This window comes from Aureobasidium subglaciale (assembly GCF_000721755.1).
Source record: "Aureobasidium subglaciale EXF-2481 unplaced genomic scaffold scaffold_1, whole genome shotgun sequence".
Lineage (NCBI taxonomy): Eukaryota > Fungi > Ascomycota > Dothideomycetes > Dothideales > Saccotheciaceae > Aureobasidium > Aureobasidium subglaciale.
Window position 1 is genome coordinate 172,255 of NW_013566994.1, and position 17,608 is coordinate 189,862.

At 49.9% G+C, this 17,608-nt stretch overlaps 8 protein-coding genes across 8 annotated transcripts; 3 read left to right on the forward strand and 5 right to left on the reverse strand.

Annotated features, from left to right (window-relative positions):
- Positions 1–193: 193 nt before the first annotated feature.
- Positions 194–1,075, reverse strand: AUEXF2481DRAFT_172806 (uncharacterized protein). The gene is made up of 3 exons (XM_013492908.1): positions 772–1,075; positions 680–719; positions 194–569 (listed from the first exon to the last, which is right to left on the reverse strand). The coding sequence occupies exons 1-3, from the start codon at positions 826–828 to the stop codon at positions 298–300; spliced, it is 369 nt and encodes a 122-aa protein (XP_013348362.1). The 5' UTR covers positions 829–1,075; the 3' UTR covers positions 194–297.
- Positions 1,076–1,331: 256 nt separating this feature from the next.
- Positions 1,332–2,493, reverse strand: AUEXF2481DRAFT_35265 (uncharacterized protein). The gene is made up of 2 exons (XM_013492648.1): positions 1,596–2,493; positions 1,332–1,543 (listed from the first exon to the last, which is right to left on the reverse strand). The coding sequence occupies exons 1-2, from the start codon at positions 2,461–2,463 to the stop codon at positions 1,500–1,502; spliced, it is 912 nt and encodes a 303-aa protein (XP_013348102.1). The 5' UTR covers positions 2,464–2,493; the 3' UTR covers positions 1,332–1,499.
- Positions 2,494–3,271: 778 nt separating this feature from the next.
- AUEXF2481DRAFT_172797 (uncharacterized protein) lies at positions 3,272–5,658 on the forward strand. The gene has a single exon (XM_013492909.1). It carries the CDS (start codon positions 3,587–3,589, stop codon positions 5,450–5,452), a length of 1,866 nt encoding a protein of 621 aa, XP_013348363.1. The 5' UTR covers positions 3,272–3,586; the 3' UTR covers positions 5,453–5,658.
- A 205-nt stretch (positions 5,659–5,863) lies between these two features.
- Positions 5,864–6,709, reverse strand: AUEXF2481DRAFT_25280 (uncharacterized protein; the record flags this gene model as incomplete). Its single annotated transcript, XM_013492523.1, has 1 exon — positions 5,864–6,709. The coding sequence occupies one exon, from the start codon at positions 6,707–6,709 to the stop codon at positions 5,864–5,866; it is 846 nt and encodes a 281-aa protein (XP_013347977.1).
- A 1,220-nt stretch (positions 6,710–7,929) lies between these two features.
- On the forward strand, positions 7,930–8,454 carry AUEXF2481DRAFT_880 (uncharacterized protein; the record flags this gene model as incomplete). Its single annotated transcript, XM_013492368.1, has 2 exons — positions 7,930–8,384; positions 8,436–8,454. 2 exons carry the CDS (start codon positions 7,930–7,932, stop codon positions 8,452–8,454), a joined length of 474 nt encoding a protein of 157 aa, XP_013347822.1.
- Positions 8,455–10,499: 2,045 nt separating this feature from the next.
- AUEXF2481DRAFT_25282 (uncharacterized protein) lies at positions 10,500–12,679 on the reverse strand (the record flags this gene model as incomplete). The annotated part of the gene is made up of 2 exons (XM_013492524.1): positions 10,500–11,737; positions 11,794–12,679. 2 exons carry the CDS (start codon positions 12,677–12,679, stop codon positions 10,500–10,502), a joined length of 2,124 nt encoding a protein of 707 aa, XP_013347978.1.
- A 935-nt stretch (positions 12,680–13,614) lies between these two features.
- Positions 13,615–16,073, reverse strand: AUEXF2481DRAFT_173138 (uncharacterized protein). Its single transcript, XM_013492910.1, has 2 exons — positions 15,869–16,073; positions 13,615–15,776 (listed from the first exon to the last, which is right to left on the reverse strand). Exons 1-2 carry the CDS (start codon positions 15,965–15,967, stop codon positions 13,920–13,922), a joined length of 1,956 nt encoding a protein of 651 aa, XP_013348364.1. The 5' UTR covers positions 15,968–16,073; the 3' UTR covers positions 13,615–13,919.
- Positions 15,809–17,475, forward strand: AUEXF2481DRAFT_173223 (uncharacterized protein). The gene is made up of 2 exons (XM_013492911.1): positions 15,809–16,485; positions 16,958–17,475. Exons 1-2 carry the CDS (start codon positions 16,181–16,183, stop codon positions 17,388–17,390), a joined length of 738 nt encoding a protein of 245 aa, XP_013348365.1. The 5' UTR covers positions 15,809–16,180; the 3' UTR covers positions 17,391–17,475.
- The last annotated feature ends 133 nt before the right edge of the window (positions 17,476–17,608 follow it).

The window sequence follows — 17,608 nt, forward strand, 5'->3', positions numbered from 1 at the left end:
TTCATCCAACCCCAAGCCGATTTACACAACATCACTTCTTCCATTCCTGGCTGTACGATTGCATGCACCAATTGATTGTTTGCACCTAATTGTATCAGTACACCTATCCAGTCGTCTTCGATCTCAATTGCATCTGTTGTTTGGGCCAGTGGTGCGATGTAGTTGATTGCGTAGGTCTTGAGGCAGAGGCAGGGATGAGGTATCGTATTGTAGACTTCATGGATGGTAGTTGCGGAGTCGATGGCAAGTCCGGCTCGAGTAAGTGCAAAGACCGAGTTATGAGAGGTAGGAAGAGGTTTACGGGGAGCTTCTTTCTTGATTGGTAGAGTCGGTGCATTCTTGATGTTGGCACTCGCGGATCCGAGAATGATGTCTGGAACCGGTGGAGGTGGCTTTCTGTATCTTCATGCTGTCGGTTGATGACCAGGTAGTCGAAGGTGCGACGAGAAACAGCTGAGATGATCTGTAGGCCAGGGAAGGTGCGAGGCGGTGACTAATTTTGCCACGTAGTATAGGCCGGTGACTAGATTCAAGCTTCGCGATGAAGTAACCTCGCTCTGCTACCAACTCTGAACTTGTCACTATCGTCCACTTCTCGGATATCGCACTGAAACAGAGACTCAGCCCGTGAGTCTGGATTAAGCATCACTCAAAATCTTACCTGTCCATCAAATTATACCATCATGGCCAAGAAGGGCAAGACAACCGGAAAGACAACCCTGAGAAATTAAGCGTCAGGTACAGAGGATATGCAAAGGCAAAGGAATCAACCTGTGCCAATGGCTTCGACATCAAGTAAACCATCAGAGAAACCGCCAAATGTGCCATATCAACCAGCTCCTACACCACGAGAGAAACACAACGAGAAGAGCATACGCCCACCAGTACTCTTCCATCGCGAGGCCAGTGTCTGATGAGAACTCGAGAGAGAATTAGAGATGAGGAGAAGCAAAAACCTCGATGATAGAAAGAGGTCTCGAAATAGGTTTACTCTAGTCACCGCTCTCATGACATACCTGATCCCACTACTTGGCATCCACGGTGGCCATTTTCTGATCTCATCCGTGACATTAAACACTACGATTGTAAACCCCAGTGTGAAATATCAATTATCTGGCCTTACGTAGCAGTGTGCGACCAACAGACCAGGATTTCGTTTCCAACCATTTAGGTCAAGATTATCTATCAACGCTTTCAACTAGTGAGTACGCCATGATGGTGATGAGAAACAAAGTAGAAGCAGATGCAGCAAAAGATAATACAAAACATACAGCAGCAGGGATTCCCACGTGGTCACCCACCGTAGTACTAATCTGCCGTTCAACTGCTTATGTATGGCAGAGCGGACGGGATGCCCAGTTTTCAGCTGACTGTGGCCGTATGTGCTTGATTTGCTTGCTTATCACAAAATGTAGCTGTGAACAAGCATCAGAAATGTGCTTTTCCAAGTGAGAGCAGCAATGACAAAATTCTCATCGATCTTTTGGCGGATTGCGGTTCTAGGATGCAGTCGGGAGGGGTGTGCTAGAGATCCCCGGCCAGTCTGTTTAGGGTCAGTATTGCCGGCCAACTTGGATGTCAAGTGCTACACTTACCAAACGTCGTCCTCTCAGCATTGCGCTTAGTGATCGTGACCTCGTCCCCAACAGCCAAAGACTTGCCTTCGTCACCTTTACCCAAGAACGCATATCTGCCAAAGACAGGCGAATACTTGGATCCCTTGTCCACTCTCCGATCACTCTGCAGCTTTTTGAGCACCTTTCCAGATTCACCTTCGCCGGGCTTGCCAGTCGCATAATCGATATTCAAGCTTACGCATCTAACACAATTCTGCACCAGATGTAATTTCACACCGCTAGAGGTCTGTAGTTCTGACCAATAGTCCTCTTCCCAGCATGACTCGGCTCCACTGACGATGATGTTGGGTCTAAACTTTGAAATGTCCATTTCCTCGCTCTCTGGAAGACGGCGACTGACGTCGTGGAGAGAGGCTTCATTGACAACGAGGAAGGGTGCGCAATCGGCAAAGGTGATTTTGTCGTCGGGCTCAGTATCGCCTGAGATGATCGTGCCGAGCGAGGTGGGTAGTTTGCTGGTGATGGAGGACAGCCAGCCTCCTCCTTGTTGGATTTGAGGCTGGTTGCTCTTTTGATGTGTGCTCATCAGGACCGGACGCTCGTTCTCACCAAGATATGCTAGCACGGTGTCGTAGCCCAGACATGTGGATAGCCATTTGTTGTGTGTTTCCCCCATCTTGTATGCACTTGTCGGGCTGGAATGCATGGTCACTTCGATCCTCTCCAGAGAGGTGGTGTCCGGAAGGAGAGGCACATCCAACTCCTTCGCTTCTCCATGTGGTGGTCGCCACGTCAGGTGGATAGACGCATTATTTGGGCTTTGGTCTTGGGGAAATCTGATATCCGCAAACAAGAGAGCCAACTCTGGGAAGTAGGCGATATGCATGTTCTTGAGCGAGCCGTCTGGCTGCACTTGGAGGATCATAAAGCAGCGATCGTAGGTGAAGCCATGTCTGGTGACTTCTGCCGAGGAAGGTTCATACGGACGAACACTCTTGACAGGATAAACAAGTATCTGGTTGTGTGAGAGATGATCCGGCCGAGCTGCGAATGGGAATACTGACTCTGCTAATGTGCATGGCGAAGTTTGACGGGAGATGGTGAGACGATGATGAAATCTACCGAAGTTATTTCCTAGAAGGTAGAGAAGGAAGAATGTCAAGTATGAGGCGCAAGATTGATCGGGTCTTCTGATTATCAGTTGATTCCCCGCAGATTGTACGATAGAGGGGTAGAAAGCTTGGAATCCTTTGCCATATTTAGTATACAGATAGCCCATGTCAAGCCTTGAGTGCTTAGGACTTGCTAGAGCATATATTCCAGTCACCATATATTCAAGGCAGCATGACGAACGCCATGATGAATGTTCGAGGGAGCAGTGCACTTCATGGTGGAGAGTGGAAAACCTTGGTAGTTGTTGATCGATATCGAGCACGCGCAGAACTCGGCAAGGTCAATCTATGACCAATGCTGTTATCGGACGGAACATGATCACCGTCTCAAGCGATTGCACCGAGCAGGAAAACAGATTGGTTATGATGGAGAAACGGGTGAGCAAGGACAAGAAGAAGCATGAATTGAAGCTTGACACCAAATTAGGAGCGACAGGGCACACAGCCACCACGCGAGAAGGCAAGGCACAACGTCACCGGCCCCGCCATGCGCCAATGAAATGGTCACTGGCCATGGCAGTTGTTTCGCATAGGACGACTTGCGCCTGGTGATGATAATTCAACCTTTCTTTGCAAGAGTCTTGCTGCTTTCTACCCTTTACAGAAACAAGTGAATGTTGAGAGTCGGTCAACACGAGCAATGACGCAGTGATCAAGCTCACGAGAGAGAGATCATTAAACTCGCTCAAGGCGTTCAAGCCCAGGCCAAGCGCAACCATCCGTCCTACACGAGCACGCCAAGCGCAACCCTACGACTCCTACGCCTTGAACAAGACATACTAGTCTGCCTTGAGAGCCTTTCCGAAACGCGCTGGTGAGCGCTCCGACTACGAAACCATGGACCAAATCAATGGAGTGCGGAGAAAAGACACGACCAAAGGCCCGCCGTTGCGCATCCTGAGTCTGGACGGCGGAGGTGTGCGCGGCTACAGCATGTTGATTATCCTACAAGAGTTGATGCACAGAACATTCGTCGAGATTGAAGGCCGCGCTCCGAAGCGACATGAAATCCCGAAACCATGCGACCACTTCGATCTCATCGCCGGCACGGGCACTGGAGGCTTGATTGCAATCATGCTGGGACGCTTGCGACTGGACATTGAGACGTGCAAGGATGTCTATGTGCGCATGACACGAAAGGTCTTTGAGACAGACAAGACGATCGCCGGCATTCCATACCGCTCCACCTTGTTCAAAGCCAGCAAACTCGAAGAGGCCATTCGAGAATGCGTAAGAGAACACACAATATACAACGACGAAGGCAACGACTCCAAGGATGCCGATTCCTCGACTTCGCGCCAAAGTCTCCAAGTCGCTCGTCCAAATCGCTCCGTCAGCGTCGCCAGCAGACACAGCACCATCGGCATGATCCCAGTAGATCCGAGATCGTCCGTTGGCGTCTCGCGATGGGGTAACCCAAATGCCTTGCTCTACGATAGTCGCGAGACAAGGACAAAGACTGCCGTGACCGCCGTGTATCGCGGCACTCCCAAGGGTGGGAAGCCCGCACTGCTGCGCTCATACGACTCGCGTAAGGAGCCGTCGCCTGAGTACAACTGCTATATCTGGCAGGCTGGACGTGCTACCTCGGCCACTGCTCTTGCATTCAAGCCCATTCAGGTCGGTCAGAGTACATTTCTCGATGAAGGCGCCGGAAAATACAATCCAAGTCCACAGATTCTCGACGAAGCTGTCTGCAATGAATGGCCTGGAAGAGAGGTTGGAGTTTTCCTCAGCGTCGGTACTGGCAAGCGTCCTCCGGGCACAAATAACCGTCAGCACGAGTGGTGGGAAGACTTTGTCGGAGGTGGCATGGGTGACTTTGCTGAAGCTCGTCGTAGACTGATTGCCAAGATTGAAGCCTGTGAAGAGACGCATCAGTACATGATTGAAGAATACCTTTCGAAACGACAAGTCAACCGCCAGAACTACTACCGTTTGAACGTCGAGGTCGGCGTTGGCGAGTACGGCATGAACGAGTGGAACCGACTCGGCGATATCAGCACCAACACGCGCATGTACCTTGCTCGTCCTGATGTGCAACAACAGAACTTTGACGCTGCAGCAAAACTTGCCAAAGTCTACTTCAGCAAGATTCGTCATGACCGAACTCCATCTTGGGATGGCCAAGAAGTCATCAACACCACATTTTCCCGACAAAACTCACCACTACCCCCCATTCCTCCGCCCAGCAATCCTCTTGCTGTCGAACTTCCAGCTGATGATGTCTTTCCACCACAATCGTATCAGCAACGGCCTCCGATATCACAGCCGCCCATGCGGCAGTCATCGATAACCGACATGAAGTATACGGTTGTCTCCGACGATCAATGGCCACAGTCAGAACCCGTCAGAACACCAACCAGCGCTACACGACCATCGCCTCCCCCAGGCGCTTACAGACCATCGATGGAATCTATGCACCGCTCTAGTGGATCATTAAGTCAACAACGTCCAGAATCTCAGGATAGCGGCACCGTCGGATATGCGCCTCCTCTACCTCCAAAGACACCTCTACCATACCCGGACGCATCGGCGCCATTAAGTCCCACCGTCGGAAGTCCCATGAGACACTCGTCGTATGGTGGAGGCTCGTTCAACATTGCACCATTACGACAAGCTCTGCCACCATATCCGGATACCGACGGACCTCCGCCTATTGTCAACCTTGCGCGCAAGCCTGAATATACTGGTCCTCGCTGAGCGTGTAGGTTTATATGATCTTCTGCGACGACTGCGACTTTGAACTTTTTGGCAATAATCATGGACCGTAACGATTGTGATATCCCATGAATTTTTGCGTTTTCTCTTGGAGAATATAGGCCTTACAGGCAAAAGGGCAATGGTCTCGGTGGTTCACAGAGCACATTTGCCCTGCTCAAGGGGGTCTTTGATTTCTTCTCCTCTTCATGACCTGTTCTCATTCTCATAATCCGTCCTTTCTCTTTTAATGATACCACTCTGTTAATTCACTTACTTCATAATCTCATGATCGTTTTCAACCACGCAAAGGTCGAACGATGACCACAAAACGCCGTATTTTGAGCTCTTGCCCGTAGGGGCTGCTCATGCAATAACCTAGCATTCATCTTCATTACCACGATCATGCCAATTTCATCGATTCCTCTGCTCCATCAGTTGAGGCAAGACAACAGTCATCACCCCAACCATTGCCAATTCCACAGCCAACAACTGCTCTTGCTGCGTAAGATAGGAGCCCTCGGAGAATAAGTCATCATCCTCATCGTCCTCGTCATCCATTTCCTCATCTGCATCTTCTTGACCGTCATCTTCGTCGAGCTTTTCTTTCAGCCGTATCTCTTGATCTGGATGTGCGTGATCGTGGTCTTCGAAGATGTCTTCGTTGTCCATTGATGCGCGTGTGCTGAGCCAGGGTACTGATCGTTTGCTGCTTGTGGGTGGTGCTGCTATTGCTGAGGATGAGGAAGGGTCTTGTGCTGTTGTCGTCTTAATCCGCTTGTTAACTGGTGTTTTCAGCGAGCTATTGTCGAAAGGTGACGAGGAAGTAAAGTCCAAGGTTCGTTTGACTGGGCGGATCTGTGGTACGAATTCCAGGGGGTAGGTGTCCACAATGCTTTGGTTTTTGGCTTCATCTCTCCATTCTTCTATTCTCGTTCTGTGGGCTTTTTGACCTTGCTTTGTGCTCTTTTCTACCTCTTTTACTGCATTTCTTTCTGCCAATGCTGATGCAAAAGATGCAATCTTTTCTTCTTCGGCCAAAGCTCTTTCCTCTCGTCGTTTTGTTATGTAAGCAAGTCTTTCCTTTACGTCTTGCACGCATTCTAGAGCCATCTTTTGAAGTCGTGATGCTGGATCATTTGTATCGTCGACAAGGTTGTTCTGAAGTATCTTTGCTTTTATGCGGTCGAATTCTGCTTTTGACATGATGCCTGCCTTTTTCGCCAACACGTTTGTTGTTTGCTGTGTTGTAGTCGCCATGATTGAGTAAGATGGCTCTGGAAACTACAAGATCGAGGGCAAAAGATGAGGGAAGTGACCGGATCACAGTGGAATGGCTTGGATAGGTAAGCAAATGCAAAGCGGGACAATTGCTTCCCCAGGTTCCCTTGACAAGTACTTTCTACAACGGACGTGAGACAGTGACTCGGAAGTTGTGTTTGGCCGAAACAATTGAATTGAGAACAAAAGTGCAGAGGCAGGAATTGAGATGTTATCTATGTTGCAGAAAAGCTTATAGCCGCGGTTTATGCTTTCGAAGGATTAGCGGAGGTGTGATGTGGTTTCTACGTTATCGCAGAGGGAAAAGGCTGGAGCCGTCGGATAGCGGATGTTCGCAGGCCGAGGCACGGACCAGCGTAAGAATCTTAGACTCTATATGCGATACCACCGACGACTCACACCGAAGGACCCATGGCGCAGCGGTAGCGCGTGAGATTCCAGTGTATCAACAGTGTCATGCCATTGATATGGAACTACCTCAAGGTCATCCGTTCAAATCGGGTTGGGTTCAACAGACAACAAGAACTGCGCACATTACTTTTGCCAGCGCAGTTCTTCTTTTGCAGCACGTTGTTGCGGCCCGCACAGCACATGCCTTGGCGGGGCGATGGCGTGTGTTCGAACTTCGCACAGCCCAGCAGCACTCTTGTCTTCTAAGCGACACTATTTTTGCATGTGCACAATACTGTCACACCCTCTCTCCACAATGATCAAGCCAGGGCAATCACTTCCTATAAAAAGGCACAGTCATATCTCGTATGGACATCCCTAACGCAGGGAGCCGATGAAGAGATGGTTCTCGGTACCATCACTCCAGATTTAAACAAGTTTCTGCCTTAGGACAGCAAGCTACAAGTGTGACAGTCTTTCGCACACAGGGAGGTAGCAGCATTGATATTGGAGCGCGATCCCTTATCCCTCGCGGCACCGAATAGACATATGCAATCAATGGTTGTGCTTTGTGTCAAAGACTAGATCACATCGCCGAGCTTCCTCTTGTTGGATACTTTTTAGGTCACTCGCTTCAATCTCATAGTGGTAGTCTTCCATGACGAACTGCACTCAACATTGCAGCAGGTACGCAGTCACATCGTCACTTCCACATGATCATTGCTTCTTCCCGACGCATCAATGTCTGTCAATCTCAATGTAAGCTGCAAAACTAACCAAACCATCAACCACTTTACCAATTCATCATTATGGCTCCACCTCGCGACTCGAAGAAATATGCAAGGGTTTCATTCCCAACGTACGTTGTACAGGTATCCCGTCACCCCGACGAACAAGTCGCTTTCCAGAGTCTCGTCGATCGCATGTTCAAAGCTGAAGGTCAAAGGCTCGAGACCTCCATGCAAGCTGATATGCAATACCGTCTTCGTCTCGAATGGCGTATCCCCATCATCCTATTCGGACTGTCACCCCTCATGCCTACGCTGTTCCGAGTAATCCCCATCGACGACACTGTCCCCATCATCAAGAACAACTCGCCAGCTTTCCTCGCCATTTACAAGCTCTTGATCAAAAACTCATCAGGCTTAAGCGACGTCATTCGGGAGAAGGAAGCCAATAATGGTGCTGGAGAAGGAACAGAACCATTCGATCTCGCTGATGAGGGAAGCACGATCTTCTACAAGTGTCCTTCTTGCGGTCATGGGTGAGTGAAAGAGGATGACTCGACTGCAGTGCGATACTGACAAGTGCATAGATTCAAGGAAGACAATTGAGTGGTTCTTTGTCACTAGTGCTGACAAAGGGTTCTTTGGTGGTAACTTGATTGTACTTCATAGCAGCCTATTTTCACCTCTCTTCTTTGTTCTCTATATTCGAATAATACCACAAGAGGCGTTGTTGCTTCTTGAAAGAGCTTGTCCTTTGTTCATACCCGTCTCACGATCCATCATAAGAACCGACACAAGGACCAATGCTATTTTGATCCATCGTCGACACCAACACTTGACAGTAATACTTTCTAACCCAGCAAAAGAATACCCACCACCATATCCGGTGACTTCTGCGCAAATTGCGAGGAATGGTCGGATGATTCCCTGACAACACTTCCATGTCCGTGTGCTTGGTGCACGACCTGCATCATCACCGCCTCCACCCTCGCTCGCAGCGAAGAACACTATCCACCAAGATGCTGTTCCAAGCTCAAGTTTGACACCCTAAAGACTCATCCCCCTACTGACTTAGCCTCCGACATCGAGAAGAAAATCTCAATCTTCGAGACTCCAGGTAATCTGCGTGTGTTCTGCGCTCACAAGACATGTTTCCAATTTATCCCAGCGATCAAAATCGAAAACGACATCGCTACGTGTCCAAGCTGTAGTGGTAAGACACGCAAGAATTGCAAAGAAACATCACACGAAGGGAAATGCGGTATTGATCAAGACTTGCAAAAGACACTTCAACTTTGCGACGAGGCCAACTACAAAAGATGTAAGAGCTGTGGTGAGATGGTTGAGAGAAATTGGCGATGTTGGGGAAGAGTGAGGTATGCCCGCATATGCAAATGTCCATGTGGGTTCAAGTTCCGCGCTCATTGTGGTGAAGAATGAGTGGCATTGGAACCGTTGCCTGGAAAAGAAGTAAATGAGAAACCAGTTCGATGTCAGAAGATGAAACAAAACCGACCAAATAACCTCTCAGCTCTAGATTCTGTCCAAAAAGTGATATTGACGTGAATTACGATGTTGCATTCTGTTATGAGATTGTCAAACTTAGAGTAAAATAAAATCATCATTCTCCTGTTAGACGAACGTGTTGCCTGGGTGTGTGTTGTATATATGATTAAGAAAGAAATATTGCTCAGATTGGTGACAAGTGTAGAATACACTCGTTGTCTTGTGCAAGTGTTGTGGTGTTGGTCAGAGAGAGAAGCTGTTTTATTTTAAGATTCTTGTCGGTTCAGTATTCGCAAGGCAAATGTGGTTGCAAATACCTTGGAATAAGTCCTGAAGTCGCCCGCTCTATGACTTGAGCGATGATGCTCGCCAAACACTACATCATCTTTCCGGCACTCACTGCCTGGATCAAAGCTCAAGAAGAGAACCAGGCACCAATATGGACAATCTGCCGAACGAGGTTGTCGTATGAAGGTTCGACTGTTTTGCCAGCACGTGTGAGGAGGATATACGCAAGATCCAGGTCAGTGACTGAGTTGCGAGCTGTTGCTATCTCCTCAAATGACGCTGATTTCAGGAAAATCGATGCTGCATTGTGACAAGGAACAGCTCATAGTTGTGAACGCACAAGGAGAGTGTTTCATAGACCCTGAGTCTCAAATCAGTAAAGGCCATCTCAGCAGTGCCTCCCCCTGAGCAACGTGATCTATCTGAGAAGGATGCTGCATTGCGACAAGGAATGAATGGTGGTTATTGAGATCAAGGAGATGATGACAAGAGCCATCCAAGTCTTGACAGTGCCTGTGAGGACGACTTGCGTCAATACCAGGTCAGTGAATCGTGTTCAGAAGTAGTGCCTCTCCCTAGACAAGAATAGTGGCCTTGAAAACATGCTGCACGTCGTCAAGGTGACGAATGATGAAAGTGGACGCGTGGCAAGAAGCTGGTCGATGAATACCTGCTTAGGTACCTTGGCAACACACACAGTGCGGTTGCACTCCCAGGCAAGCATGCCTGGTTCTTGAAGTCACCATGCCATTAGACAGTGTCAATCAATTCGCTCACTGTAAGAAAAGCCAGAGGTTCGCAACACTGTAGCCGACTAAAAATTTGTTTGCAGTAAATGTACAATTAGCTATCAACTTTTATCGACATGAATTCGACTTCCTCGCAGGCTCAGCAGGACCTCTAGACACCTGACCTTGCTCGTCAGCTCTTTCTTCCTCTCCAGGTAGCAGAATCTCATGACCATTGCCATTCTTGACTTTGAAGGCTGCTGCTGTACCCAGAGCGGAGATGGCAGCAACATACCACCAAGCCATACCCACCACTCCTCTCTCCAACCAAGTACCATACCAAGAAGCTGAGAGGATAGGTCCAATGGTTCTGAACAAGGCACTATCCGCTTGACCCAGACCATGGATAGTGGCAAGGACAGAAGGATGGGGAGAGCTATTGTTGAGAAGAAGGATAGAAGCTGGAAGAGCAAAAGTGCGAGCAGCGACCTGTAGAAACACCACACCGCCGATACCAAGCCAGACCCAGACTCCTGATGCTGGGGCCGGTGAGGCGGAGTCGGAAGGCATGAGCGCAATGTATGGTGCGAGGAAGTAGGCCAAAGGGAAGAGGAACAGAGAAGAGCGGAAACAGCGCATGAGGCCAAAGCGAGCGTTGGCACGGGGATATAGGACGAATTGTAGGATGATACCAACGAAGCCGATGATGGCCATGGCGTAGCCAATTGTCGGGGGTGGGAAAGCAAGACCACCTCCAAACTTGAATGCGCCCCGTTCTTTATTCTGGGGCTTGCCGTCTGTGGTGCTTCCAGGTACGAACTCGCGAGATGTAGAGAGAAACAAGATCCAGAGGGTCGAAAAGGCACCCATGTGGAAGTCGAAGATGGCGATCGAAAGCAATGTCCAGCAAACATTCGGGGTCCACACGCGACGGAACGGAAGACGTTGCATGGGACGTATAGCATGCGAGTCCTGTCTCTCACGAGTCTCGTTGGCAACCGCAATGCGATCAAGCTCGATGCTTCCTTCCTCACGGCCGGACAAAAGACCTCTTCGTGACATGGCAGTCTCGCCGACCAATTTGTAGCCTTTGTTCTTGACCTCGTGAACACGGTTCCAAACACCTCTGGCAATTGTTACTGGGTTGAAGGCATCAACGTCCACCTCGGTGAAGCCCTTGAGCGTCTCGTTCAGAAAGAAGGTGCAAAGCAGGGCTTCGATCACAAGCAGCAAACTGCAGAGGAGATTGGGAGCGGCGTAAGGGTGATTCTTCATCCAAGCAATACCTTCTGCGCCGCCAAACGTCGAGTTAGGGCCAAAGAGGCGAGGATATGCTGTTACCGGATCGGCGAGAAGACCGCTAAGGACTGTCACATAAATGTCAGATGATTGAGATGATGTTCGAACTTCGAAGCCAACTTACTTGGACCCAGCACATTGGCAACATTGAAAGCAGCGGGAAGTAGCAAAAAGGCACGCGGGTGCCATCGCTTGTCTGTACACTCGGCGACCATTGTTCTAGCGGCTCCCACAGTACCATTTATGGCTCCACTCAAGACTCTCCACATGACAGCCTGGTGGAAGCTGGTACTGAAGCCTACACCAATGCACCCGATGGCGGTGCCGATCATACCAATGTTGAGCACCAGTTTCCTGCCTACGCCTGGCTGATCCGCAGCGCGACCCCAGAGGATGCTTGTGATGATCTGAGCGGCGGTGAAACTGCCCTGAAGCATACCAGCCTGATGCGATATCACAGAGTCTGGCTGGCTACGATCGAAGCTCTTGAGCTGATGTACCATGTACGTCTGTAGCGCTGCCATCTGAAAGAAATCGACGAAGCGACTCGCGGCCAGCAGGGCGAGCTGACCCTTGTTGGGCATATTCCTCCATGTCGCAGGTTCCGGTGGATATGTGACCAGTCCTGGTGTCGGAAGGTTGTCTAGTGGTGTAGTTGCCCCTGCTGGCATGTGCGCCGCACGCGAGACATCGGTCTTCAGTTGAAAGGGCTTCAACGACGAAGATCGCGGCGGCATGGCTGGCTTGGAGGGAGTTCCGGGGCCTGGAGAGACATCTGGACCAGGAGTGGTACCACTGCCGGCCTCGAGAGTGCGTGGCGTCGTGGGTCCGCTATTGGATCCTTCATGCTGTGCGGGTAGCTGGCGCTCAAAGTAGCTTTCCTCCTCTTCTCTTATGTACGGTGATGCATATGGCGAGCCAGTGCCTTCACGCTCTGGCCGTGTGATGTCGACATTTTGGTGGTTTGATCGTTGGCGAAGATGGCCAGATTTATACTGTTGCCGGTGCATGGCAGGAGTACGCAATGCTTCCTCCTCTATCCCAGCACTTCGTGTAGCGTCGCCGATGACGTGCTGCGAACACGACCTTCAATGCTTTTCGTCTTTCGTCTACTCAACCCGCTCGAGGATATCGACTAAAGTATAGGGAGAGACAGATTTAAAGATACAGGAATACAAGAGACAGAATCCAACCCTACGACGGCCAAGATCGACCTGATCGCGTTTTGATCCGTAACCTGTTCATCTTCTTCCCACCTTGCCAAGCCCTTTTCCGGCCGCGCATCTGCAGACGACTGTTGTCGCCATGTCAAGCTCGTGGATATCACAAAGTGGGGCCGCTGAACTCCGCCCCGTCTCCGTTTGCCCTGCCCTTTTGCTTAACCTCCTCGAAACACCCTTTGGCATTGACATTCATCGGGTCTCCTGAGGGCAGGAACAATCTGAAGCCCTCGCTAGAAGGAACCTGCTCTTCGAAACTACCATGCGCCTCGTCTGACTCACTACGTATACATGCCCGTATAATCGATTCACTGTGGAGGCACGTCGTACTGTACCACTGATTCTCTGTTTCGATGCACTTTCGCCGGACGACGTTTGCTCACGCGCAAACATGATGAAGCAGCCACCATCACCGGTCATCACCGCTCAAGCCATGTTGCCCCTCCGTGACCGAAAAACCGTGTACCGACAGCGGGTCATTGACGTTAGGTGTACACCGTCGCGTGTGTGACGGAAGCTCAGCCACTATGTAGCACCTTCCACCGTCAACGGTGCAAACAGCCTCCCTATCTGATATCTACTGGCCCGGCCTGCCGCCGCACCGGCCGTCGGCATATTTGCTAGCCATTACCCTCGACCAAGGAATATGCAAGTCTCATCAAACGTGGTCGACATGACTTTCAGGGACTTCTTTGTGATATGCGCTTTGGAGCACCGAAAATGGTTATCATGGTTTCAGAGTACAGTGCTCAAAGCTTCATATTGTGTGACAAGCAGACAGGGTTGTATGTAGATCGTTGTCATTTTGATATTGTGACTGACTAGATGCAGGGATGACTTCTTTCGAAGAAGGCACTGGGTATATGCAATTTTCGGAGCTTGCCGAAGCACTACCAAACAACTCACATGGCTCGATAGATCGTAATCTCGGCCATGTGCAAAACTCCTCCCAATGCTCGCTTTGGTTATAAGACGGAATATGAAAATGAAAATGAAAATGACAAAACAAAGAAAAAGGAAGCAAAGTTGTTCATGATCGATCGGAGTACTTTTCTTCCTCGTCGACTCGAACGTACTTCTTGCCTAGCAGTCTGACGCTGATAGCGTCTCTGACATCGGACACCCTTCTCGCGAAGGAGATTGGCATTGCGCCTGAGATTTGCTTGCGGATTAGGATGAGGACAAATATGACGAATCCAATTCCAGCAGTCACACCGAGCACACCGACCAGCAGTCTCGCCTTTATAGCTCGCTGGTGTTGGAGTTTCTCCTCGGCAGCGTATTGCTCAGCTGTCTTCTCTGGCAGCTCGGCATAGTACGCGCTTGTATCGAATCCCCGATTGTTGCTGAGGTACTCGGACCTGACTTGACTGTACGGATCGTAATTGGCGTCTTCATCGCGGACGGCCTCTGCCTTTCCACAAGCCCATTCATTGCAGTGGTCACGAAGTGTGACGCTGGGGACAAAGGTCTTCTGAATCACACTGCGCTCGAGAGCGTTTCCGTCCTTGTCCAGTGCTTCGGCGAAGCCCCATGTTGTTACATTGTTATAGCGCATCACAGTCTCAAACCCAGTCGTCTTGGTGTTTCCAACCAAGTTGAAGGGCCCGCTTCTGTTTGCGCTAGCATAGAAGTTCCAGGACGAGACCTCGGTCGCGCCATTCCAGGACACGTAGAAGACCATGCCAGATTTTTCGTCATTCGTTTTCGAGTACGTCCATAGAGCTGGCTTGGTCAATGGCTGCCCAACCCAGGGAAATTTATGTGACCGGTAGATCATGACGTTACTGGCGCGATATGCGACCTTTGCGTACATGACTGCTGAACCATCGGCTGTGTGCTCGCTGAAGTATGGATGTTCGCCCCAGCCAAGATGAATGTTGCCATTAGGGAGAATTTGCATATTGCCTTGGGATCCTGAGAGCACGCCTCCCGCAGACTCAGGTGCGCCGTATTCCTTGACCATGGTCGCGGTGTTTGCGATGTGGTCGATGGAGACGACATAACCATGAGAAAACTTGTCAGTCCTGTTGAAACCGTTGCTGGCATTATCGTAGAACGATAAGATCGTATGTGTTTCGTTCTCACTGACCCAACGGGCGTGATGCTGGGAAGAGAAGTTGAAATTGGTTTGATGGAAAGTCGGGTTCGCACCGCCCATCTCCCACAGGATCGATCCGTCCACGCCAGAAAGCTTGTAGATTGCAGCCATGTGTCTGGCAGAGATCAGATAGTCGCCATCCTGGTTCTTGTCGATAGAGTTGATGTGGAAGTAGTCCCAGGGTGTGTTCTCAGTCAGACCATTTCCTGATGTATCTGTGCGTGCAGGGAATGTGTAAGACAAGCTAGGATCGAGATGATCGGTACTCCTCCACTCGAACACTACCCTTCCAGTATCGATCTCGATCTCCTGGAAGACGCCCTCGACAATCCAGCCCATGCCGTTCTTGATTTGAAACTTTGGGTTTGTCGTCAAGTCGTACATGCGCGGCTGATAGACCGTCATGAGCGCAGTCGTACCATTCGAGTGCGGTGTCAATCTGAACTCGTGCATGTCACTCGAAGCACCTGCTCCAGAGCTTTCCACTGTCTTGACAATGCGGTAGTGTTTGTCCATAATTACTCCATGTCCTCGTGCGAAGCCTTGATGTTGTTCTCCCTGAAAATAGCAAAGATGCTCTTCTCCTTTGTAATCGCATGTATGCGGTGAATGAGCAGTCTTAGGTCCGCTCGAGCCAGCGCCGGACCATACTAGTTGTCCCCAATTGTCGTAGATGTACGGTCCTGGGTCTAGATTTCGGTACGGTGCGAGCATAATATATCCAGGTGCCACTAGTTCCGGTCTGAGGATCACCGTGTCTAGCATAGGTGCATGCAAATCTGGTCTCTGTTTACACATTTGGGTTAGCATTCAACTCGCGACAGTCTTCATTTGGAAGCACGCGATGGAATCGCGTGCTTCCATGTACAACTGCTTACCGAACGAAAGACATGTGTAGGACTCGTTTCATTATTGGGACCTGCTAAAGCTGATCCTGCCAGCAGCAGCGCCGATGAAATAAATCGCAAAGAAAGCATATTGTGAGAATGAATGTGAAGGTGATCTTGCGAACGGCCACTGGCCGTTTGGTAATGAGGTCAAAGAGAGAAAAGCAGTTGGAATGATGAAATGCTGCAAAACAGAGGGGTGCTCTGACAATTATTGTAATCGAAAGTAAGCGCGGAAAGCCGTTAAGCAAAAGGGATAGGGAGACACGACGTTCAGCAACGGCGTTCCGGTCTGGGGCAGTCATGGTCTATCTACACGGGCGAGCAGAAGAAGAGGCAATTGCCAAGAGACCCGCAAGGAAAAGATATGTACAACACACGGCCCAAGCTAGGGGCAGAGCATGGATGCATGATAGAAGGAGTGTCGTGGGTCCCAGCATGCAGTGGTGCGGCAGCAAGGATTGGGCGTGGAGAATGTTTGAACCCTTCGAAAAGTCCTCTCAAGCGCCCGCTGGCAGCGCAGACGAGACGCCACTTCTATGTCCACCTCGATCGGTGGCTTCTTTGGTCGCCGCCTGCATTGTACGATTTCGAATAGAGAAGCAAATGTGAGTCGGATGATGAGAGTGGTTGCTGTTCCAGGGCTCCACAATGCAGCTCTCCTACCCTCCACGCGGCAGCACTCAAACAGCCTTGGCAAACTTTTCCCAGGGCTTACAAGATCGATTTCCTAGACCACAACACAGAGTTTCAGCATTTCTCGTTGATGCGCGTCGATAATCGATACTCGATGCAACGTCACACGGGAGGAGATAATGAGACTCGTGGACTCGTTGGAGAAGGAAATAACAACTGCCTCTGACCGTTGTGCAGCATTGTGCAAACTATCGAAAAGAGCATCAAACTGCAAAGTATGATCAGCAAACTTGAATCATGAAGCCTCCTGTCAAGCAGTCTTCTCCGGCTTCGGCAAACATGTTTCTACCCGAGTGGAACAAATCATCCCTTCCCTCGGGACTTACACCTTGCCCCGAGCGCCATCTTCATCTAATCCATACTTTTCGCTAAACCTTGCCGCAGTTTCCTCTTAGGGACAGAAAGCCATCCGCTGTGTCAAGCCAACTCTGCGAACCAGACAAGAACTAAAATGTTGCATGGGATTACGCCGCTGATGACAGGGAATGAGAGTTGGACTTCAAAACGCTCGTGCTCTCAACCAAAACGACATGCGTCGATCGACGTAGATTATGAATTTCATTGCTTACTTCATACGGCTGGCAGTCTGTCACCGGAGTTGTGCTTCTTTGGGGACGTATACACAGCACCTGTTGACCCTCTCGCGTGTTATGATGATGCGTACAGTCAATTAGCCGCATGCCTTTCCCGCGCGTATGAGCGAAAGATGGCTAGAATCAAGGATATTCGCTCAGAAGTCCGATGCGAAGGGGTTGGTAGAAAGATGTATGACGGAGGCGGCTGGGAAGATTGCGTATCTCGGAGAATTGTTTCATGAGCATGAACGCTGGTTGGGCGCACTGAATCGCAGTGAGACAAGCCACTGCGGGATGTTACAGAACTTGACATTATGGCGGTGTCGTGAAGTGGCCTTGATTAATGAGAGATGAAGTTGCATGAATAATTTGTGATTCGAATAGAACAAAAAGTGTACACCCAATACCTGCAATGACCGATGAAGCCAAAGCGAACCAGAAACAATACAATGCTTCTATA

Bases quoted from the DNA above. Each gene is read 5' to 3' on its own strand.
- AUEXF2481DRAFT_172806 (XM_013492908.1), bottom strand. From the start codon at position 828: ATGGCACATTTGGCGGTTTCTCTGATGGTTTACTTGATGTCGAAGCCA. The intron at 720-771 runs GTTGATTCCTTT...TTAATTTCTCAG, and splicing joins TGTCGAAGCCATTGGCACAG to GGTTGTCTTTCCGGTTGTCT. The intron at 570-679 runs GTATAATTTGAT...TGACAAGTTCAG, and splicing joins TGCCCTTCTTGGCCATGATG to AGTTGGTAGCAGAGCGAGGT.
- AUEXF2481DRAFT_35265 (XM_013492648.1), bottom strand. From the start codon at position 2,463: ATGCATATCGCCTACTTCCCAGAGTTGGCTCTCTTGTTTGCGGATATC. The intron at 1,544-1,595 runs GTAAGTGTAGCA...GACCCTAAACAG, and splicing joins TGCTGAGAGGACGACGTTTG to ACTGGCCGGGGATCTCTAGC.
- AUEXF2481DRAFT_172797 (XM_013492909.1), top strand. From the start codon at position 3,587: ATGGACCAAATCAATGGAGTGCGGAGAAAAGACACGACCAAAGGCCCG.
- AUEXF2481DRAFT_173138 (XM_013492910.1), bottom strand. From the start codon at position 15,967: ATGCTTTCTTTGCGATTTATTTCATCGGCGCTGCTGCTGGCAGGATCA. The intron at 15,777-15,868 runs GTAAGCAGTTGT...ATGTGTAAACAG, and splicing joins CTACACATGTCTTTCGTTCG to AGACCAGATTTGCATGCACC.
- AUEXF2481DRAFT_173223 (XM_013492911.1), top strand. From the start codon at position 16,181: ATGGTCTATCTACACGGGCGAGCAGAAGAAGAGGCAATTGCCAAGAGA. The intron at 16,486-16,957 runs GTGAGTCGGATG...ACCTTGCCGCAG, and splicing joins TTTCGAATAGAGAAGCAAAT to TTTCCTCTTAGGGACAGAAA.